The sequence below is a fragment of the Cervus elaphus genome, chromosome 24, assembly GCF_910594005.1.
Source record: "Cervus elaphus chromosome 24, mCerEla1.1, whole genome shotgun sequence".
Lineage (NCBI taxonomy): Eukaryota > Metazoa > Chordata > Mammalia > Artiodactyla > Cervidae > Cervus > Cervus elaphus.
The window spans coordinates 65272374-65296551 of record NC_057838.1 but is presented as its reverse complement, the minus strand read 5'-3'; the positions used below and the strand labels follow the sequence as shown (position 1 = coordinate 65296551).

The 24178-nt window shown below is 42.5% G+C and overlaps 1 protein-coding gene across 1 annotated transcript in view; it reads left to right on the top strand.

Annotated features, from left to right (window-relative positions):
- Positions 1 to 24178, top strand: part of SEC13 (SEC13 homolog, nuclear pore and COPII coat complex component) — a 43296-nt gene that overhangs the window by 5742 nt on the left and 13376 nt on the right. Inside the window, exons 4-8 of the mRNA XM_043886180.1 lie at positions 1886 to 2037; positions 2452 to 2585; positions 19396 to 19529; positions 19891 to 20014; positions 21514 to 21660. Coding sequence (XP_043742115.1) covers positions 1886 to 2037; positions 2452 to 2585; positions 19396 to 19529; positions 19891 to 20014; positions 21514 to 21660 — 691 coding nt within the window. The remainder of the gene's footprint in view (positions 1 to 1885; positions 2038 to 2451; positions 2586 to 19395; positions 19530 to 19890; positions 20015 to 21513; positions 21661 to 24178) is intronic.

The window sequence follows — 24178 nt, the reverse complement described above, 5'->3', positions numbered from 1 at the left end:
GTCCTGGGTTTTTTTTGTGGCCACACTCTGGTGTTTTCCCTCTTAGTTCACTACCTCAGATGGATGGAGTTCTTATCCAGGTCCCATGAATCTCCAAGGGTTCTGTGGGTAGAATTCAGGGGATGGTGAACTCGGAAAGGGAAAAAATCACGTCTTTATTTTCAGTGATTCTGATATGTAGCATTTCCTTCAATTATGGCTATAGGCCAAGAACCACAGTAGTAGTATTCATGGTACCTAGCTGTCACTTTTTTTTTTTTTTAATATTTATTTGTCTTCACTGGGTCTTAGTTGCACCACTTAAGATCTTCTGTTTTGTTTAGACATGCAGATCTTTAGTTGGGGCATGTGGGATCTAGTTCCCTGACCAGGGATTGAACCCAGGCCCCCCCAGTGAGAGCTCCAAGTCTTGGCCACTAGACCACCAGGAGAGTCCCCGACACCTGTCACTTTGTTACCATTAGAAGTCACAGATGTTTTTTATATCACATTGCAGTTGCAGCTTTCTCAAAACAGCACTCATGCTCATCATTACTGTGAAATTAGAATGGTTATTAGACTTGCCGCTGGAGTTTGTTACTTAATGTATTAACAAAGAAGCACGTATATCACTAATAACATAAATTGTTCTTTAACTTTTTGATGACTATTTTAGTACAACTGGGTTTCATTTATAATCATCACTCTGTTTTATTCATTATCTTGAGAAGAGACCATAGCCTTGACCAGACTACACAGGAGAGGTTAAGAATCCCTGACAAGTGGGTACTCACTACATGTTTGTGAACGAATTAAAGAAAGCATGGCTAAGTCAGTAGCCATTTAGGAAGACGGGCCTAGAAATTCCTCTCTTCCTGGGGGTCAGGAGTTGAGTGACTAAGGAGCCCAGTGCCGCCTTCCCCGCCCAGCGGCCCCTGGCTGAGCAGAGAGCTCACAGGGCCAGGCCTGGCTGCCAGTACTGGCTTGGACACAGTGTCTATGTCACTCGGTCCTTTCTGCTCAAAGTAAGTGAGAGATTGTAGGGTGAAAAAGTCATGCCCCCGTTCTTTGCTCCCTCAGTTAACACTATGCTCGTTGTAGGATGACTGAGTCTCTGAGAGTTTCATTAGCAGCTCCTTTGTGGAGCCTGGGGCTGGACCATTGTCCCAGCTGAGGGAGATGGGCTCTTGAGTGAGTGTCCGCAGCCCCGGGTGAATGGGTGAGCAGGGAGCAGCTCTCGGAGCTCACAGGCGTCGAACTTGTGTTTTTTCCTTTTCTCATGTGCCAAGCACTGTTCCAGGCTCTTAACTGAGTTATCACAGACATTTCCTTCATGACCACCATGTGAAAGAAGTCATATTGACATCTCTGTTAAGAGACAAAGCCAAAGAGAGGATACAGCCCTGACCTGAAGTCAGGCAGCTAGTGAGTGGGGAATGGGTGTGAGAGAGCCCATCCCATCCGCTCTGTGCTGCCCACCTCTTGGGTGCTGGGCGCCCCCTCTTCTGAGGGATGGACCCAGTGCGGAGCCTGGCACAGGGCACATGCTCAGACAGTAGTTACCAGGTGAACGCACAGAGATGGGAAGAGAGAGACCTGCCTTTTGAAAAAGTTAAGAGTAGTGGAGAGTACTAAGATGAAACAGTTACTGCCTGCTCAAGAGCTCAGCCTCCTCAGGGGCTCTGCTGGCTCAGGAAAGAGGGGCCGACTTGCTTTCAGCCTCAGGGTCCTCACTGTCCAGTGAAAGTCGATTTTGGAGTGACGTCATTCAGCTCTGTCCCTTTTGAAATTCTTTGGCAGTTCTCTCCTGAGAAGCCATTTGCTTCTGTCCAAAGTAGTGGCCGGCAGAGTGCCCTGGGTTCCTTTTTTGCCCATTTGAACAGCCTCTGACCCTCTCGCCTTGCAGCCATGAGGGCCCCGTGTGGCAGGTGGCCTGGGCCCACCCCATGTATGGCAATATACTCGCATCCTGCTCCTACGACCGGAAGGTCATCATCTGGAAGGAGGAGAACGGCACGTGGGAGAAGACACACGAGCACGCGGGACACGACTCCTCGGGTACAGTGCGGGCGGAGGGCCAGCGGGAGGTCGGTCCTGCCCGGGCTCCCGTTGGCCCCCGGGCCTGGGCCGCTTTCCTGTCAGCCTGTCCATAGCGGAGGGGAGATCCTCAGCCCTAAAGCCAGTGCACAGCACAACAAGAAAAGCAAAGACAACATTGGTTGGTTGGTTGGTTTTTTCCTTTAAGGTTTATTCATTTTAAGTACTGGTCTTTGTTCTGAGATTATAAGATAGGCTTTAGTTTATGATGATGATATTAATAGGTGATAGGTTTTTTGAAACTCAATTGACAAAATTACAACTTTCCCCATGGTGATCCCTATGATTTTTCTGGGTTTTTTTTTCCAGAAATTTAGTTAAACAGTAAGTCTCAGAAATGAAAGTCTGCTCACTGTGCCTCCTTCCTTCCTGCAGTAAACTCCGTGTGCTGGGCTCCCCACGACTATGGCCTCATCCTGGCCTGCGGCAGCTCGGATGGGGCCATCTCCCTGCTGACGTACACCGGGCTGGGCCAGTGGGAAGTAAAGAAGATCAACAATGCTCACACTGTAAGTCCACACCCTGCCTGCGGGTAGGGGGTGCTCTGCGAGCTCGCCACGTGTCCGCTGTTCACTCCTTAGAGAATGGCAGGAGCGGTGTCACTGCTGTGCGCTGGGCCACGAGGGGTGCTGAGCAGACACAGTTGGGAGAGCAGGTCTGAGCCTCTTTGCCCTGAAGCCAGACAGAGGCTGCATCCAGGGAGGCCAGGCTGTACCTGCCTCATTCAGCCCAGAGCAGTGCTGGCACTGGTTCCTTCAGGCCAGGGTGGGCCAGGGCACTGCAGGGTGGCAACGGGTAGCCTGCCTGCCTGCCGCCCTTGCTGTGCACACCGCAAGTTGTCATGGCCTGCAGTGACCATGGGGACCCCTGGACCTGAGTGGTATTACGGAAAGCATCGTAGGAAGTTGGTTCTCTGCTTCCTGTGAAAGGTTGCAGCAGTCAAGAAAGCACTGTGAACAGTGGGGGGGGGACTCACAGTTCTTGAGCCTCTAGTGTATGTCATGTAATCCTCACAGATGTTTGTGAATGAAAGGAAAAACTAACAAATGTACAGATGCGTGAGGTCACCAGTCCTGTTCTCATTTTATGAATAGATAAGTGAAGCTTAGATAACTGACTTAGAGGAGGTACTGTGCTGGGGTTAGAACACTGGAACCCGTGTACTTCTTATCTACACAACCGTCCAGGCTTGATGGCCTCAGCACTTCCGAAAGCTACCCAGACAGAAGTCAGCAGCCCCAAGTCTAACCCTGTACTTTCTCAGTTCTCAGATTCTGGGACTCCACAGCCTGCCCAGCCTTCAAGGCCCCAAGAGCCTGTCTGTGGCTCTTGTTACTTGGGACCCTGTGACCCCCATCTGTTGACTAAGTTGTAACATTGAATAGGCCTAGAGGCTTCTGGAAAGATGGCAGGGAATGACATCATAGTGCTTGAGTCTTCCACATCTCTGCATAAAAACGAGCAGAGCAACTTAGGCAGCAAAACCAAAACTTCCTGAGCAGTAGTTAACAACAGAACTGGGTAAAAGGTATTTCCATGAACTCCAAAGTACCAGTGAAGAGGGATGGCCCATCCACAACACCAAGACTGTGTGGTATTGGCATGCGAGCAAGAGGAGGAAGTAAGCGGTGAGCAGCGCCTTCCAGGGACACCTGCGGAGCACCGACAAAGAGCAGGAGGTGTTCGCTGGAAGCATAGCTGGCCACTTGGCCCACAGCCGCTGTCTGAACACAGGGATTTTGTACTTTTATTTGTAACATTTTAAACTCATAAAGTTCACCCTTTTAAAGCATAAAGAGTTCTGTAGTTTTTAGTATACTCACAAAGTTGTACAACTCTCACTATTAATACCCAAATAATTTTCATCACCTCAATAAGAAGCCCCATTAGCAGTCACTCTCCACCCCACCCTACCTCTAGCCTTCAACAACCCTAATCTAACTTCTGTCTATGAATTTGCCTATTCTGGACATTGTCTGTAAATGGAATTATGCAGTACAGTCCACAGAAGACTGACTTCTTTGACTTAGCATGTTTTCAAGGTTTATCCAGGTTTCATCCAGATCATAGCATATATCACTGCTTTGTTCCTTTTTTATGACTGAATAATAGTCCACTGTGTGGATATACACATTTTATTTTGCATTTATTTCATTTTTATTCATCAGCAGTTATTATGAATAACAGTCTTACAAACATTGGTGTATAAGTTTGTGAAAATTTTAATTTTCTTGGGTAACTACCTGGTGTGGAACCGCCAAGCAAGGGAAGCTCTGTTTAATTTTTTGAAGTACTGCTAAACTATTATCCAAATTAACCACCATTTTACGTTCCTGCCAGCAGGGTATGAAGGTTTCAGTTTCTCCACATCCCTGCCAACACTGCTTTTCTTTTTATGATTGCCATCCCAGTGGGTGTAAAGTAGTACCTGCTTGTGGTTTTGATTTACATTTCTCCAATGACTAGTGGTGTTGGGCATCTTTTCACGTGCTTACTGGTCATCTGTGTGTCTTTGGAGAACTGACTGGGGGAGTGGGCTTGCACTGTCTCGTCCAAATGAGTGCAGGGGACCCACCATAAGAAAGACTAAAAAAGGGGGCTTGGGGAAATCTGGCCCTCACAACCGGCAGGGCTTGCTTTCAGCAGTACCCCTCATGAGCAGAGGGACACAGAGCCAGAGAGACACAGAATGAAGGGTTTAGACCAAAGTGGGCGAGAGGAACACAGCCTTGAAATCCCCAAAGCAAGTGTCACGTTTCTTAACACTACACAAAAACAGACTTCTGAACTTAGGAAGGCTTTCCTGAACCTCACCATCAGGAAAACTAATTTCACATAAAAATACCAGAAAAGTATTTGAAGTGAAACCACATACAGAATTTTCCTTTAGGAAACAAAGAATATGTAGAATAGCACCTTTACAGACAGTGAAAGAAAGACATGCTGACAAAAATTGAATCAGTTGTCATCTATTTCAAATCAAGCTAAAAAGACTTTTTTTTAAATGACAAAAGACATAAAAAATAGCATAAATCAAAATTAGAAAAATTCAGAAAAAATGAAGTGACAGGACTCAAGAAAGAAATGTAAAATTATATATAAAGACTAAATTTTAGAAGGAGTGTAAGAGCAAATAAACAACAGAATAATGCCTTAAATAATGTGAAAAGAAGGGGAAATCCCCCCAAGATGAAGCTATACATAGATTTTGACAAAAAGTGGAGACAGGCAAAGATCAAATGTGAATATTAGGAGTCCGGAAGAAATCAGAACAAATACTAAAAATTGATTAAAGAAAAACTACCTTAAAATTCAAGAACTCTCTTTGAAACTACATATTGAGAGAGTATATGTTATACTTAAGAATATCAACCCAGACTCACAAGCCAAAAGACCTCTAAATATAGTGAAATTACTGGCTTTTAAAACAAATCCTTAAGGCATCTAGGCAAAAGGAGCCATGTGATGTAGAAGGGAAACAGATTATCATCAGTCTTTTCAACAGCAATGATCAGTGCAAGAGAAAAAGGAGAACACGTTTGCAACACTCAAGGAAAGAATGTGTGAGCCAAGGATTTAACTTAGCGAAATTGACTTTCAAGTTCACACAGAGACTTAACGTACAAAAGTTTATAGCAGCTTTAATAGCCAAATATATAGGAAATAACCCAAAGGTGAATCAACAGGTGAATGGGCCAACAAAAGGTGATCTAGTAGAAATGTTACCTAGCAATAAAAAGAAATGACTATTGATACAAGATAAATAAATTTTAAAATAACTGTGCCGAGTGGAAAAAAATATCGGTCAAAAGGTACATACTCTGATTCCACATAGTATGGAAAAACAAACTTGAGTGACACCAGATCAGTGGTTGCTGAGTTAGGGGGGTGGGGGGCAGAGGTGGACTGCAAACTTGGAGATGATAGATGCGTTCATTCTCTTTTTTACCAATAACTTACTGTTTTTTTAATCACTTTTTTTTTTAATGGCGGTATTAACTAGTCACCAAGCTGAGCATCACATCCCCCGTCATATACTTACTTTACAACTGAAAATTTGTATCCATTCAGCCAGCCTGTGTCTTTTGGTTGGAGCATTTAATCTGTTTATGTTTACAGTAATTATTGATATGTATGTTCTTATTGCCATTTTGTTAATTGTTGTGGACTTGTTTTTGTAGGTCTTTTTTTCTCCTCTTCCTCTTTTGTTCTCTTGTGATTTGATGACTAACTTTAGTACTATGTTTGCATTCCTTTTTCTTATTTATATTGTGTATCTACTGTAGATTTTCAGTTTGTGGTTACGATGAGGTTTTGATACAGTGGTCCAAATATAAATAAGATTGTTTTAAATTGCTGGTCTTTTAATTTTAAATGCATTTCCAATATTTTGCATTTGTACTCTCCTCACAATTGTTGATTTTGATACCATATTTCTGTGGATGATTTCCTACCTGTATTTTGTTTCCCTTTACCAGTGAGCTTTTCCATTCATAATTTGCTTGTTTCTAGTTGTGACCTTCTTTCACCCTGCCTAGAGAAATTCCTTTAACATTTGTTGCAAAGCTGGTCTGATGGTGCTGAATTCTCTCAGCTTTTGCTTGTCTGTAAAGCTTGTGATTTCTCCTTTGAACCTAAATGAGAGCCTTGCTGGTTAGAGTGTTCTTGGATGCAGGTTCGTCCCTTCCATCACTTTAAATATGTTGTGCTGCTCCCTTTCGGCCTATAGAGTTTCTGCTGAGAAACCAACTGCTAACCTTATGGGAATTCCGTTGTATGCTATTTGTTGCTTTTCCCTTGTTGCTTTTGATATTTTCTCTTTGTCTTTACTTTTTGTCAATTTGATTGCTATGTGTCTCAGCATTTTCCCCCTTGGGTTATCCTGCCTGGGATTCTGGTTCTTGCACTTCAGTGACTATTTCCTTTCCCATATTACGGAAGTTTTCAGCTATTATCTTTTCAAATATTTTCTCACATCCTTTCTCTTTTCCTTCTGGAACCCCTATAATGTGGATGTTTTGTGTTTAATGTTATGACAAAAGTCTTCCTTTCTTTTCAGTCTTTCTTCTTTATTCTTTTTCATGGCAGTGATTTCCACCATTCCATCTTGCAGCTCACTTATCCAGTCTTCTGCATTCCTCATTCTGCTACTGAGTCCTGCTAGTGTATTTTTCACTTTAGTTATTCTATTTTTCATCTCTCTTTGTTCTTTAGATTCTCTAGCTTTTTATTAAACATTTCTTGTGTCTTCTTAGTCTGTGCCTCCATTCTTTTTCCAAGATCTTAAAACATTTTTACCATCATTACCCTGAATTCTTTTTGGAGTAGATTGCCTGTCTGTACTTCACTTAGTTGTTCTTCTGGGGATTTATCATGTTTCTTCGTCTGGAGCATATCCTTCTGCTGTTTTATTCTGTCTAACTTTCTGTAATTGTGGTTTCTGTGTGCAGGGTGGTGGTTCTTGCTTCTGCTGTCTGCCCCTGGTGGATGAGGCTGGTCTAAGAGACTTCTGCAGGCCTCTTGGTGGGAGGGACTGGTTCCTACCCACTGGTGGTTGGAGCTGGGTCTTGTTCCCCTGGTGGGCAGGGCCGGCTGTGGGCTCAGGAAGACTTTATAGGCAGCCTGTCTGCTGATAGGTAGGGTTGTATTCTTGCCCTGCTGGTTGTCTGGCCTGAGATGTCTCAGGATTGGAGCCTGCAGGCTGTTATAACTGAAAGTTTGTACCTTTTGACCTCTTTCACCCATTTTGCTAATCCCTCATCACCACCGCTGGAAGCACCAACCTGTTCTTTATATCTGTGAGCTTGGGGTTTTTTATTAGTGTTGCATTTAAGTGAGATCATACAGTATTTGTCTTTCTCTTTCTTATTTCACTTAGCATGACGCCCTCAAGATCCATCCACGTTGCTGCAGATGGAAAGATTTCATTCTTATTTTTGGCTGAGTAATATTCTTCTCTGTGTGTGTGTACACACCTCACCTGTTTATCCATTTATCTGTTGATGGACACTTAACTTGCTTACATATCTTGGCTATTATAAATGCTACAGTTAGCATGGGGGGGGGTGCAGATATATTTAGAACTAATGGAGGGTTTCTTTGTTTTTTGGTATAAATAGCCAGAAGTGGAACTGCTGTATCTATCTGGTAGTTTTATTTTTAACTCTTTGAGGATCCTCCATACTGTGTTCCATAGTGGCTACACCAGTTTACACTGCCACCAACTGTGCACAGAGGGGTTCCCTTTTCTCTGCATGCTCGCAAACACTTGTGTGTTCAGTAGGGTGTGTTCTGACAGGTGTGAGGTGCTCTCCATTGTGGTTTTGATTTGCATTTCCCTGATGACTAGTGATGAGCGTCTTTTCAGGTACTTGTTGACCCATCTGTGTATCTTCTTTGGAAAACCATATATTGACATCCTCTGGCATTTTTTAGTTGAATTATTTGCTTTTTACTGTTGAGTTGTGTGAGTTCTTTTATATTTTGGATGTTGACCGCTTATTAGGTACACAATTTGCAAATATTTTTTCCCATTCCATACATTGCCTTTTCACTTTGTTGATGATTTCTCTTGCTGTACTTTTTGTTTGATGTAGTCCCTCTTGTCTATATTTTCTTATGTTGCTTTTGCTTTTGGAGTCAGGTCCAGAAAATCAACACCAAAATCAGTGCCAAGGAACTTAGCACCTCAGTTTTTCTCTAGGAGTCTTATGGCTTCAGGTCTCACATTCTTTAATACGTTTTGAAGTCATTTTTATGTACGGTGTAAGATGGTGGTTTAGTTCCATTCTGACGTGGCCGTCAAGTTTTCCCAACCCTGTCTATTGGAGAGACTGTCCTTTTCCCATTGCATAGTCCTGGCTCCTTTGTCATAAATTAGTTGCCCACAGAGGCATGGGTTTATCTCTGGGTTCTCTATTCTGCTCCATTGATCTGTGTGTCTGGTTGGGTTTTATGTCTTTATTTTGAGTTTACATTTTAGTAAGGATAGAAAGTAACAGGTACATAACTGAATGTAGACAGCAGCAGTGTTACAAATAATGTCTGTCTGTTTTTAATGCCAGTACCATACTGTTTTGGAGAAGGAAATGGCAGCCCACTCCAGCGTGCTTGCCTGGAGAATCCCATGGACAGAGGAGCCTGGTGGGCTACAGTCCATGGGGTCACAAGGAGTTGGATGTGACTGAGCACACTGTTTTGATCACTGCATTTTTGAATTAAGGGGTCTTTTGTGATTCCATACAGATTTTAGGATTGTTCTGTTTCTGTGAAAAATGGCATTGGAATTTTGATAGGAATTTCATCAGATCCATAGATTGCTGAGTAGAATTGACACTCCAACAATACTCTTCCAATCCATCTGCACAGATATCTTTCATTTGTGTTGTCTTTAATTTCTCTCATCATTGTTCTCAGTGTACCAGTCTTTCACCTCATTGCTTAAATTTGTTCCTAGGTATTTTATTCTTTTTGATGCACTTGTGAATGGGTTGTTTTCACAGTGTCTTTTCTGATAGTTCATTATTGGTGTATGGAAATGTAAGAAATTTTTGTATATTGATTTTGTATCCTTCAGCTTTTCTGAATTCTTTTATTGCTAATAATTTTTTGGTGGAACTTGAGGATTTTCTGTATATAATATATCATTTCCAACTACTGACAGTTCTACTGTTTCCTTTCCAATTTAGATGCCTTTTATTTCTTTTTCTTGTCTGATTGCTCTCACTGGGACTTCTAATACTTTGATGCATAATAGTGGCAAGTATGGGCATTTTTGTCTTGTTCCTGATCTCAGAGAATAATGGTAGCTATAGGCTTGTCATGTATGGCCTTTATGTATGTTGAGGGATGCACCTTCCATACCCATTTTGTGTAGAGTTTTATCATAAATGGGTGCTGAATTTTATCAAATGCTTCTTCATCTATTGAGATGATTATGTGATTTTTTTTTCCCTTCATTTTGTTAATCTGGTGTAAACACCTGGATTGATTTGTGACTGTAAACCAGCCTTGAACTTGGTTTGCTGATTATTTTGTTGAGGATTTTATCATCTATATTCACAGTTAGCGGTCTAATTAGATTTTCTGTTTCTTCATGATTCAGTCTTGCAATACTCTGTGTTTTTAGGAATGTATCCATTACTTCTGTGTTGCCATTTGTTTGCGTATTATTTTTCTTAGTATACTCTGATGAGCTTTTGTATTTCTGTGGTGTCAGTTACCCCTCTTTCATTTATCAAGTGAAATTTGAGCCCTCTTTTTTTTCTTGGTGAGTATAGCTAAAGGTTTGTCTGTTTTATTTATAGTTTCAAAGAGCCACCTCTTAGTTTCATTTATCTTTCTATCGTCTTTTTAGTCTCTACTTCATTTATTTCTACTCTGATTCTTGTTACCGCCTTCCTTCCACTGAGTTTGGTCTTCATTTGCTGTTCTTTTTCTGGTACCTTGAGGTGTAAAGTTAGGGGTTTTTGAGTTTTTTTTTTTCCTTTAGGTATTTATTGCTGTGAACGTCCCTCTTAGAACTGCTTTTAATGCATTCCATGAATTTTGGTGTGTTGTATTTCTGTTTTCATTTGTCTGATGGTGTTTTTGTTATTACTCTTTATATCTTTGTTAACCCGTTGGCTGTTCAGTAGCATGTTGTTTATTCTTCACATATTTGTGGATTTTCCAGTTTTCTCCTTCTTATTAATTTCTAGTTTCATATCATTGTAGTCAGAAAAGATGCTTAATAGGACTTTAGTTCAGTTGCTCAGTCATTTCCGGCTCTTTGTGACCCATGGACTGCAGCACACCAGGCTTCCCTGTCCTTCACCAAGTAAGTCCTGGAACTTGCTCAAACTCATATCCATCGAGTCGGTGATGCCATCCAACCATCTCGTCCTCTGTCATCCCCTTCACCTCCAGCCTTCAGTCTTTCAGGGTCTTTTCCAGTGAATCAGTTCTTCACATCAGGTGGCCAAAGCATTGGAGCTTCAGCATCAGTTCTTCCAATGAATATTCAGGACTGATTTCCTTTAGGATTGACTGATTTGATCTCCTTGCTGTCCAAGGGACTCTCAAGAGTCTTCTCCAACACCACAGTTCAAAAGCATCAATTCCTCTTCAGTCAGCTTTATTTATGGTCCAACTCTCACATCCAAACATGACTACTTGAAAAACCATAGCTTTGACTAGACAGACCTTTGTCGGCAAAGTAATGTCTCTGCTTTCCCTAATATGCTGTCTGAATTTGTCATAGCTTTTCTTCCAAGGAGCAAACGTCTTTTAACCTCATGACTGCAGTCACCATCTGCAGTGATTTTGAAGCCTAAGAAAAGACAGTCTGTCACTGTTTCCTTTGTTGCCCCATCAATTTGCCGTGAATTGATGGGACAGGATGCCATGATCTTAGTTTTCTGAATGTTGAGTTTTAAGCCAGCTTTTTCACTCTTCTGTTCACTTTTATCAAGAGGTTCTTTAATTCCTCTTCACTTTCTGCCGTAAAGGTGGTGTCATCCCCATATCTGAGATTATTGATACTTCTCCCGGCAAGCTTGATTCCAGCTTGTGCTTCATCCAGCCCAGCATTTCACATGATGTACTCTGCATGTAAGTTAAATAAGCAGGGTGATGGTATACAGCCTGGACATACTCCTTTCCCTATTTGGAACCAGTCTGATGTTCAATGTCCAGTTCTAACTATTGCTTCTTGACCTGCATACAGATTTCTTAGGAGGCTGGTAAGGTGGTCTGGTATTCCCATATCTTGAAGAATTTACCAGTTTGCTGTGATCCACACAGTCAAAGCCTTTGGCATAGTCAACAAACCAGAGGTTTTTCTGGAATTCTCTTGCTTTTTCTGTGATCCAGCTGGTGTTGGCAATTTGATTTCTGGTTCCTCTGCCTTTTCTAAATCCAGCTTGGACATCTGGAAGTTCTCATTTCGTGTACTGTTGAATTTTGAGCATTACTTTGCTAGCGTGTGAGATGAGTGCAATTGTGCAGTAGTTTGAACATTCTTTGGCATTGCCTTTCTTTGGGATTGGAATGAAAACTGACCTTTTCCCAGTCCTGTGTCCACTGCTGAGTTTTCCAAATTTGCTGGCATATTGAGTGCAGCACTTTCACAGCATCATCTTCTAGGATTTGAAATAGCTCAGCTGGAATTCCATCACCTCCGCTAGCTTTGTTTGTAGTGATGCTTCCTAAGGCCCACTTAGGTGAGTGATCATACCATCATGGTTATATGGGTCATTAAGATCTTTTTTGAATAGTTCTTCTGTGTATTCTTGCCTCCTCTCCTTAATATCGTCTGCTTCTGTTAGGTCCATACTGTTTTTGTGCTTAATTGTTCCCATCTTTGCATGAAATTTTCCTTAGGTTTTTCTAATTTTCTTGAAGAGATCTCTAGTCTTTCCCATTCTATTGTTTTTCTCTACTTCTTTGCATTATTCACTTAGGAAGGCTTTGTTATTTCTCTTTGCTGTTCTTTGGAGCTCTGCATTCAAATGGGTATATCTTTTCTTTGCTCATTTGCCTTTCACTTCTTTTCTCAGCTTTTGTAAGGCCTCCTTAGACAACCATTTTGACACTTTTCTTTCCTTTTTCTTGGGAATGTCACGAACCTCCATGGATAGTTCTTCAGGCACTCTTACCTATCAGATCTAATCCCTTGAATCTATGTCACTTCCACTGTAGAATCATAAGGGGTTTGACTTAGGTCGTACGTGAATGGTTTAGCTTAACTTCCTTGAAGTTAAGCCCAAATTGTGCAACAAAGAGTTCATGATCTGAGCCACATTCAGGTCCCGGTCTTATTTTTGCTGACTATATAGAGCTTCTCCATCTTTGGCTGCAAAGAACATAATCAGTCTGATTTTGGTATTGACCACCTGGTGACGTCCATGTGTAGAGTCGTCTCTTGTGTTGTTGGAAGAGGGTATTTGCTATGACCAGTGCAATCTCTTGGCAAAACTCTGTAGCCTTTGCCCTACTTCATTTTGCACTGCAAGGCCAAACTTGCCTGTTACTCCAGGTATCTCTTAACTTCCTACTTTTGCATTCCAGTCCCCTATGATAAAGAGGACATCTCTTTTTGGTGTTAGTTCTAGAAGATCTTGTAGGTCATCATAGAACCGTTCAACTTCAGCTTCTTCAGTGTTGCTGGTCGGGGCATAGACTTGGATTACTGTGATATTGAATGGTTTGCCTTGGAAACGGACAGAGATCATTCTGTCATTTTTGAGATTGCACCCAAGTACTGCATTTCAGACTCTTTTGTTAACTATGAGGGCTACTCTGTTTCTTCTAAGGGAGCCTTGCCCACATCTGAGTTAAATTCGCCTATTTTGGTCCATTTTAGTTCACTGATTCCTAAAATGTCAGTGGTCACTCTTGCCATCTCCTGTTTGACCACTTCCAATTTACCTTGATTTATGGACCTAATATTCCAGATTCCTATGCAGTATTGTTTTTACAGCATTGAACTTTACTTCCATCCCCAGTCACATCCACAACTGGGTGTTGTTTTTGCTTTGGCTCTGTCTCTTCATTCTTTCTGGAGCTATTTCTCCACTCTTCTCCAGTAGCATACTGGGCACCTACTGACCTGGGGAGTTCATCTTTCAGTGTCATATCTTTTTGCCTTTTCATTCTGTTTATGGGGTTCTCAAGGCAAGAATACTGAAGTGGTTTGCCATTCCCTTCTCCAGTCTACCACATTTTGTCAGAACTCCATCCTGACCTGTCTGTTTTGGGTGGCCCTACACAGTATGGCTCATAGTTTCATTGAGGTAGACAAGGCTGTCATCCTTGTGATCAGTTTGCTTAGTTTTCTGTGATTGTGGTTTTCATTCTGTCTGCCTTCTGATGGATAAGGATAGGAGGCTTGTGGAAGCTTCCTGATGGGAGGGACTGGATGTGGGGGAATCTGGGTCTAGTTCTGCTGTGTGGGGCTGTGCTCAGTATATCTTTAATCCAATTTTCTGTTGATGGGCGGGGCTGTGTTCCCTCCCTGTTGCTTGGACTGAGGCCAAACTATGGTTGCAAACAGTGGTGGTAATGGCAACCTCCTTCAAAAGAGCTTACGCCAGCGTTGTTGTATTCGGTGCCCCTGACCCCGCGGTGGGCCACTGTCAACCCATGCCTCCACCGGAGACTCCTGGACTTCAGTCATCTTAAATTTATTAAGACTTTTTTGTGGCCTAACATAAGATCTGTACTGGATAATGTTCCATGTGCACTTGAGAAGAATGTATCCAGGCATACTACAGAGATAGTAGTTTGGTTCCAGACCACCACAGTAAAACAAATATCACAATAAAAGGATTCACATGAATTTTTGGATTCCCAGTGCATGTAAAAGTTATATGTAAACTATACTAGTCTACTAAGTATGCAATAATAGCATTATGTCTAAAACAGTGTACATACTTTAACACTTCATTGCTAAAAAAAAAACTAACCATCATATGAGCCTTAAGCAAGTCATAAATAACATCAGCATTAGTAACATCAAAGATCACTCAGCACAATGCAATAATTAAAAAGTTTGAAATATTGCAAGAATTACCAAAGTGTGACCAATGTAATAATGAAAAAGTTTGAAATATTGCAAGAATTACCAAAGTGTGACACATAGCTGAGAAGTGGGTAAATGCTGTTGGGAAAATGGCTCCAGTTGAATTGCTCTACGTAGGGTTGCCACAGCTTCCAGTTTGTGAAGAACTCTACTTAAGTATTAAGCACAATGAAACAAGATACAATAAAGTGAGACATGCCTGTATTCTGCTGCTTTGGGTGGAACATTCTCTATATCTCTGTAAAGTTCCTCTGGTCTAATGTGTCCCATAAGGCCATTTTCTGTCTGGATGATCTAGCCATTGACATAACCCTACTGTTACTGTAATGCTGCCTATATCTCCCTTCAAGTCTTTTAATACTTGCTTTATATATTTTGGTTCTCCTATGTTGAGTGCATAAATGTTTACAAATGTTATATCATCTTTTTGGATTGACTCCCTTGTCATTATCTAATGCCCTTGTTTGTCTTTTAGTGCAGCCTCTGTGTTAAAGTCTGTTTTGTCTGATACAGATAGCACTACCCCAGCTCTTTTGCTTTCCATTTGCATGGAACATCTTTTTCCATCCCTTCTTTTTCAGTCTTTGTCCTTAAGTCTGGAGTGAGTCTCTTATAGGTAGCATATGGATGATCTTTTTTCTCCTGTCAGCCATCCTTCCATGTCTTTTAATTGGAAAATTTAGTTCATTTACATTTAAAGTAATTATTGATAGGTATGTACTTAATGCCGTGTTACTGTTTTTTTGTGGCTTTTATACTTCTTTAGCTCTCTTACTTTGTAGTTTGATGACCTTTATCCTTGGGCTTCCATGGTGACTCGGACGGTAAAGAATCCACCCACAATGCAGGAGACCCAGGTTTGATCCCTGGGTCAGGAAGATCCTCTGGAGAAGGGAATGGCTACCCACTCCAGTTTTCTTGCCTGGAGAATTCCATGAACAGAGGAGCCTGGTGGGCTACAGTCCATGGAGTCACAAAGAGTCAGACACGACTGAATAATTAACACTATCTTTTGTATATCTACTATATAGATTTTTGCTTTGTCATTACTATGAAGTTTACATATAACAGTTCATATTAATAACAGTCTGTTTTAAGTTGATGACTTAAATTTGTACCCATTCTAAAGCTCTATATTTTTACCGTCCCCCACCCACTTTTTGTTTGATGTAACATTTTACATCTTTTTGTGTATCCTTTTAACTAATTACTGTAGTCACAGATTTTTATTACTTTTTTAACCTTCATAATAGCATCGTAAGCAATCCACTACTTTTAATATATATTTATATTATGAGCATAAAACATGGAAGATTTATACTTATATGTTTTCTTGTTACTAATTAGCACCCTTTCTTTTTCAGTTTAAAAAAGTCCCTTTAACATTTCTTGTAAGGCCGGTTTAGTGGTGATGAAATCCTTTCACTTTTGCTTGTGTGGAAAACCATCTTTCCTTTAATTCTGAACAGTAACTTTGCAAGGTAGAGGAAGGGTTGGAAGGGTTTTTTTCTTTCAGCACTTTGAGATTCATTTGATATCTTGATTGTAGTGATGGCTTTACAGGATATGCTGGTGTCAAAGTTAATCAGCTTGTGCAGTTTATGTGCTGTTAACATCAGTTAGATCTCAAAGCTGTCTTTACAATTTGGAGTGTAAAGAATGCAGACTGTTACCAGTATGCAAAAACCCAAGGACTGTTATTTCCATGAGCCCTTCCTGAGGTATCTACTAGAGAATAAGTTTTAGACCACAAAAATGGCTAGAAAGACATCCATATGAATACATAGTTAGTTGTAAAGAACTTAAGACTGACTGAGTCCTGGTCATATGCTCAGCTAAGATAGATAGAGTATAACTATTAAAAAATGGTGTGCAGCACAAGCAGCTGGAGATCTAGACTTCTTAATGTTGGTACCATACAAAAACACCCCCCCCCCCAAAAAAAAAACTATGGGAGAATGGAGTTGTTAAGTTGCTGAGTCATGTCTGACTCTTTGCAACCCCATGGACTGATGCAAATACTACTAGTTATCATATTGATGGTATTATTATGCTGAGGCTGTTCTGCTGTGTGTTAAATGAAATAAAGTGAATAATCATCTATCAGTGAATATCCTTAGCACCAGAAGTACACTTGAAATAGTTTCTCACTGAAAAAATCCAGAGCTCTTCAGGAAATGGACGATCCCAGGTTTTGAGGCAGGAAAGGAACAATCATCTTGTTATACCAGATAGAAAAGAAATCAGTGACAGACATACTAAGGTTATATCAAAGGAGCCACCTTGAACAGGCTCACAGTGCCAAAGACGGGCAGTTTGAGTGTAAAAAGTCAGAATGATTGCAATGAACTGAAACCTATCAAATACGCTTAAATCCATGCCTTCATCCCGACATTTATTTAGTAAAGAAGAATCAGTCATCTTTGAAGAAAGACAATAAACTGGTTCAGAAGGGATTAAGTATTTATCCTGCCTTTCCTACCTGATCTGTACCCCTGTGGGGAAGCAAATATTAATGAATGAAATTGCCCCTCCGTAGAGTATTCCCTGTAATAAATGACTAAGGAATAGAATGATAGTATCACCATTTTGTAATGCCCAGTGAATTAAAAGAGGCATAAATTATTGACATGGTAATAACATATGAAGAGAGACAGTCTAAGATCATATGCCTCCTGCTGAAGGAACACACCATACCCTGTATGGTGTATTTTCCTCTTGGCAAAAGGAACGAACCCAAATCTGATCAGTAAGATCACAGGGGGGAAATCTATAAATGAGAGATGCAAGAAACATTAAAAAAAAAAAAATGTTTTTACTCACACTGGTCAGAATCAGTCAGTTCAGTTGCTCAGTCGTGTCCGACTCTGCAACCCCATGAACCGCAGCACGCCAGGCCTCCCTGTCCATCACCAACTCCCGGAGTTTACCGAAACTCATGTCCATTGAGTCAGTGATGCCATCTCACCATCTCATCTTCTGTCGTACCCTTCTCCTCCTGCCTTCAATCTTTCCCAACATCAGGGTCTTTTCAAATGAGTCAGCTCTTTGCATCAGGTGGCCAAAATACTGGAGTTTTGGCTTCAAAATCAGTCCTTCCAATGAACACTCAGGACTGATTTCCTTGAGGATGAACTGGTTGGATCTCCTTGCCGTCCAAGGGACTCTCAAGAGTCTTTAATACCACAGTTCAAAAGCATCAATTCTTCTGCGCTCAGCTTTCTTTATAATCCAACTCTCACATCCATACATGACCACTGGGAAAACCACAGCCTTGACTAGATGGACCTTTGTTGACAAAGTAATGTCTCTGGTTTTTAATATGCTGTCTAGGTTGGTCACAACTGAATAAAACCATCAAAAAATCTACAAAAAAATAAATGCTAGGGAGGATGTGGACAAAAGGAAAGAAACATCCTACACTGTTGGTGGGAATGCAAATTGATGCAGCCAGTATGGAAAACAATGTGGAGACTCCTTTAAAAACTAAAAATAGAGCTACCATACATGGGATACACATATGGGATATATGTCCCATTCCTGGGCATATATCCAGAAAAAGTGAAAACTCTAATCTGAAAAGATACACACACCTCATTGCTCATGGCAGCACTGTATTAGCCAAGACATGGAAACAACCCGAATGTCCATCGGGAGAGGAATGGATAAAGGTGATGTGGTGCATACATATACAGTGGGGTGTTACTCAGCCATAAAAAGAACAGAATGATGCCATTTGCATTGGATGGACCTAGACATTATTATAAAAATGAAGTCAGAGAAAGACAACTTAAAAATTGATGTAAAACACAGCCTCACAGACATAGAAAGCAAACTTATGGGACTTCCCTGGCGGTCCACTGGTTAAGACTCTGTGCTCCCAGTCCAGGGGGCAAGGGTTTGATCTCTGGTTGGGGAACTGAGATCCCATATGTGGCACAGCGTGACCAGAAAAAGGAAAACAAACTTATGGTTACTAAAGGGAAAAGGGGGAGGGAGGATAAATTAGGAATTTGTGATTAACAAGTACACACTACTATATAAAAATAATAACCAACAAGGAATTACTCTATAGCACAGGGAACTCTTTTCAGTATAATATTGATAACTTAAAATGGACAAAAATCTGAAAAAACGTGTCCCTCTGCTCTACACCTGAAACTAACACAAGTCTTGCAAATCAACTGTATTTCAATAAAAAAGAGAATACTGCAATCAAGAAATACATGTATATTTTATAATGGCACAACTAAACTGGTGCCTCGGAATGCACATTTGGGTGACAAAGGTGCTAAAATAAATAGAAATCAGAATAATGTTTACTTATGGGGAAGAGGAGCTGTGATTCAAGTAGGACATAAATGACAGGGCTTCTTGGGTAAATGGTCATTTTATTTTTTGACCTGGGAGTGATTACAGGAGTACTTCAGAGTAATTCATGAAACCATGTATTTACTTTGTGTGGTTTTCTGAAATCTGTGCCCTCCCTTCATATATTTGGAATGTGTTCTGTTTTTTAAATTTCCTGAGAGTCCCTGCTTCCTACTTTAAATGCATGTTGCTGAAAAAGACATGCACCGTAAGGAATCCTTGAAGGAGAGTTCTGGGTGGCTAATCCTTAGTTCATTAAAAGAGCTGACCTACATAATCCAGTCCTGAGAACTGGAGAGGAGATAACTGCCAACCTTGGGTCTGCAGAAGCAGTGTCCTGTTGCCGGGCCAGGGGGCAGAGTTGGCACGAGTCCCTCTCCTTACAGATTGGCTGCAATGCGGTCAGCTGGGCGCCTGCTGTCGTGCCTGGGAGCCTCATAGACCAGCCATCTGGGCAGAAGCCCAACTACATCAAGAAGTTTGCGTCAGGAGGCTGTGACAACCTCATCAAACTGTGGAAGTAAGCAGGGTTGGGGAGCTTCTTAAGGGGAATCTTCTACCCTGTCTACTGTCTACCATGACTCAACCTCAGTTCACCAGAAACAGAATCACCTTTTCCCCTTCTGCCCACTGAATACTGTCTTCAGTCTGTCAGAAGACATCCTTTATTTAAAAAAAAAAAAAGTCAAAAACTTGCCCTTTTCACGGGCGCTTTGACTCTTCCTAAATGCTATCAGTTGACTCAACAAATGCTACCAGAAAGATGGAGTAGCTTCTCCACCCCTGTGGAGTCTTTGGAGCGAGCGGGGGGAGTGGGGGGAGGTGAGGGAGCGGCGCCTGGGCTCTGCCTGCTGAATTCTCCCTCCCATCTCTCCTGCTAGGGAGGAGGAGGACGGCCAGTGGAAGGAAGAGCAGAAGCTGGAGGCCCACAGTGACTGGGTCCGAGATGTGGCCTGGGCCCCCTCCATCGGCCTGCCTACCAGCACCATTGCCAGCTGCTCTCAGGTCAGCTCAGGCCCGCGCAGGCGTCCCACGTTAGTTATTCTCAGGGAGGCCCATCAGCCCTACAGTCCCCGGGGGGAGTCTGTGGGAGGGCCGGAGGCTGGCACCTGTGGACCACTGCGAATAAGAGAGCTTCTGGAGCCCACTCATCTCTCAGTGAGATCTAGTGGCTATCTTCTCCTGAGCCAAGAGGAAGACCAGACTCAGGACTAGTTCCCCTCCTGACCCTTTTATGGATAGGCGTTGGAGCTACCCGGGCATCATTTTAAGAGTGTTCCCAAGCAAGGAGAAATCCTAAGACCTGGGCTTATCTCCCTGCTCATGCTTCCCAGACAGAAAAGACCCAGGACAAGCCTTTAATTATATGCAAGCACCTAAGATGAGGCTTCCCTGATAGCTCAGCTGGTAAAGAGTCCACCTGCAATGCAGGAGACCTGGGTTTGATCCCTGGGTTGGAAAGATCCCCTAGAGAAGGGAAAGGCTACCCACGCCAGTATTCTGGCCTGGAGAATTCCATGGATTATACAGTCTATGGGGTCGCAAAAAGTTAAACACAATTGAGCAACTTTCAGTTCACTCATTCAAGATGAGGGGGCTTCCCTGGTGGCTCAGAATCAGCCTGCAATACAAGAGACCCCGAGTTCAATCCCTGGGTCAGGAAGATGCCTTGGAAAATGGCATGGCAACCCACTCCAGTCTTTTTACCTGGAGAATCCCATGGATGGAGGAGCCTGGCGGGCTACAGTCCATGGAGTCGCAGAGTCAGACAGGACTGAAGTGAGGAACACTTTCACTAAAGATACAAGTTAAGCCAGGCCTTTTACATCATTTGAGCTGTTCTTGTGTGTGCGTGTGTGCTAAGTCACTTCAGTTGTGTCCTACTCTGGTGTGACCCTGTGGACTGCAACGTGCCAGGCTCCTCTGTCCATGGAATCCTCCAGGCAAGACGACTGGGGTGGCTTTGTCGTGCCCTCCTCCTGGAGGCTCCTCCTGAGCCTGTTGAAAGGACCAAGTATGAGAGGTTCAAATGAAGTAAAAGATCATTTTGTTTTGGTTTGTTTTGTGTGTGTGTTTATTTTTGTGTGTTTTTTTGGTCCCTTCTCATTCTCTGAGCTTTTTAAACACCTATACCCATTCCACTGAGAAAGTACAGAGCTGCTGGGAACCAAAACCAGGAAGTGACTTGGCACATATGGGAAAGCCCCAGGGAAAATTTGAGAAATAGCAGTGCTGACAAAGTCCATACCTGAAACCGGTATGCGGAAAGGGGCCTGGAGGCTCCTGACCGACTTGAAGTGTGTTCCTGGGATGAAGCGATACAGGCAAGGGTGCTGGGCCAGAAATTGGTTGTCAAAGCTGTAAACACCCAGGAGGTCTTTGGCTGTGGTTCGCCCTGATCCCCTCACCCTCCTCTTGGAAAGGTCCAGTACAGATACAGATGGAGAAGATGTCACCGGGGAGGGTTGCTGCCCCCATCTCCTGACTCTGCCTTCTTTTCCCAGGATGGTCGAGTGTTCATTTGGACCTGTGATGATGCCTCAGGCAGTACATGGTCTCCCAAGCTGCTGCACAAGTTCAACGATGTTGTATGGCATGTCAGCTGGTCCATCACAGCCAACATCCTGGCGGTCTCAGGTGGAGACAATAAGGTCAGTTCAGTCGCTCAGTTCAGTTCAGTCGCTCAGTTCAGTTCAGTCGCTCAATCTCGTGTCCAACTCTTTGCGACCCCACGAACCACAGCACACCAGGCCTCCCTGTCCATCACAAATGCCGGGAGTCCACCCAAACCCATGTCCATTGAGTCGGTGATGCCATCCAACCATCTCATCCTCTGTCGTCCACTTCTCTTCCTGCCCTCAATCTTTCCCAGCATCGGGGTCTTTTCCAATAAGTCAGCTCTTCGCATCAGGTGGCCAAAGTATTGGAGTTTCAGCTTCAGCATCAGTCCTTCCAATGAATATTCAGGACTGATTTCCTTTAGGATGGACTGGTTGGATCTCCTAACAGTCCAAGGACAATAAGGCACATGCACCGTATCTCTGTGACTTGGCAGACAGGGCCCTGTTTTTACTTTGCCCAGTAGAGGGCACAGTTGAGTGTTCCATCTAACCGCAAGCTTGGGAGGAGCCTGAATGAAGACTTTTGAGCATGTCTATTATCGACATCATCCATCTTCCAACAACCCTCATCTTGCTCTCTGTCGCTATGAATGGACTATTCTAGGGACCTTCTAGGAGGAGATTTGATTTTTTGTGGGTGGCTTGTTTGACTTATCATAGTGTCTTTTTTGTTGTTGTTAATTGAGGTATGTAGCTGATTTACAATGTTGTGTAAATTTCTGCTGTACGGAAGAGTCATTCAGTTATACATCTTTCTTTCATGTTCCTTTCCATTGTGGTTTATTACAAAATACTGAATGTAGTTCCCTCTGTTCTGTGGTAGGACCTTGTTGTTAATCCATTCTGTGTATAATAGCTTCCATCTGCTAATCCTAAATTCCCAATCCATCCCTCATGTAGACCCCATCCATCTTGGCAACCAGAAGTGTATTCTTTATCTCTGGGAGTCTGTTGCATAGATGAGGCAGTAGTCATTTGCGTGCCTTTTCCAATTATACTTTTCTATGCCTATTTGCCAGAGACTGAAATGGCCCAATAATATATCAGTCTTTTATTTTGAGGAACCACATTCTGTTCTCAGTAGAGGCTGTTACCACAATGCACTGCTATAGCATCTCACAAGAGTTCCATTTTCTCTGAACACTCTTCGTGTATTTGTTATTTCTACACCTTGATTTTAATTTCTGATATTAGGTTGAACATCTTTAGTGTGACTTTTTTTCACTGCATTGTAAGTAAAATGTACCTTTTGAAATTGCCGTATTAAAAGTGGACCCTGTTTTCATGGTTATTACGTTACCTACCCAAAGTCATTAATTGACAGCAGGTATCATTTAGAACCCAACACGCCTTTCGAATATGACCCTTCCTTAAGCCCCGGATTTAAAGTACTTGTTATGGAAAACGGCAACAAGGAAGCAACGTTTCTTCCTGACCAACTGTGGTTACTGCAGCTTCCAGAAGCTTAGGAAAAGCCATATTCCCGGGATGTCAAGGGGATGGTATGTGCCAGCATACACACTGAAGGGCTTCCTTCTCCTTTCTTCCTCCTCTTCACCCTTCAGCACCCAAAATACCAACCCCTGCTGAACCCCAATACGTAGGGGGGTGGCCAAGGTGTTGAGTGTGTGCACAGACGCTAGAGATGGGAAGCCCTCCACCAAGAGCTGTGGAGACCCGGGACGTTACAGACGTCTTCCCTCCCAGAGGACTCACCTCTTTGGTGCACTCAGTGGGCTTAGCGCTCTGCATGTCCCACCCATATCTGCTGGCTCTGGTGCCTTCCAGAGGGACCAGACACTCAGGTCCAAGAGGGCATCACTGCTGGCCCTCCCTCCCAGCTCCCTCGGCCCCAGCCGCTCCAGCCTCGTTTCCCAGCCAGCTCGGGCTCCAGGGACAGACATTGCCCCAGGTTTCAGCGGCCTCGTCGCAGCACGGTAGACAGCACTCTTGTAGGCTTTCCTGTTTTCCTCTCTGTCTGGAAGTATCCTTGGTGTACAGTGTTGCGTCAGTGTCAGAACACTGGGTACTGGTCACCTAAACATATGCACATACCTGTGGTTTCTCAGATTCTTTAGCTGGATAGCTTAGGACCCAGTGTCCACTGGAGTTCTCTCTGCACTGCAGTCAGTTCTTGTTGATTATTTTATTAAGAGGAGTTTATGTATGTGAATCCCAACCTTCTCATTTGTCTGCTCACTATACTGCACTAACACTTCCTTTTGTTTTTTTTCTTCTTCACTGAGACTCTCTTTCTCTTTGCAGTTCACATCTAGCACTATTTAGGTTACACATATTATGGAAATCACTAAATATTTGTTGGTCTGTATCTGAATTAGATGGTTCATGGGATCCTCTCTGGGTCCATCCACATGGCTGCAATTGACATTTTTCCTTTGTTTCCATGGATGAGGAAATAATTTCAGTAAATCTGTACCACAGTTTTTACCAGTTCATCTGTCTTTTGTATTTGTTTATCATTTTTCTGTTTGTAAATGATGCAGAGGAGTTGGAGGTACAGTTATCTCTTGACTTTAGTTGTCTGCAG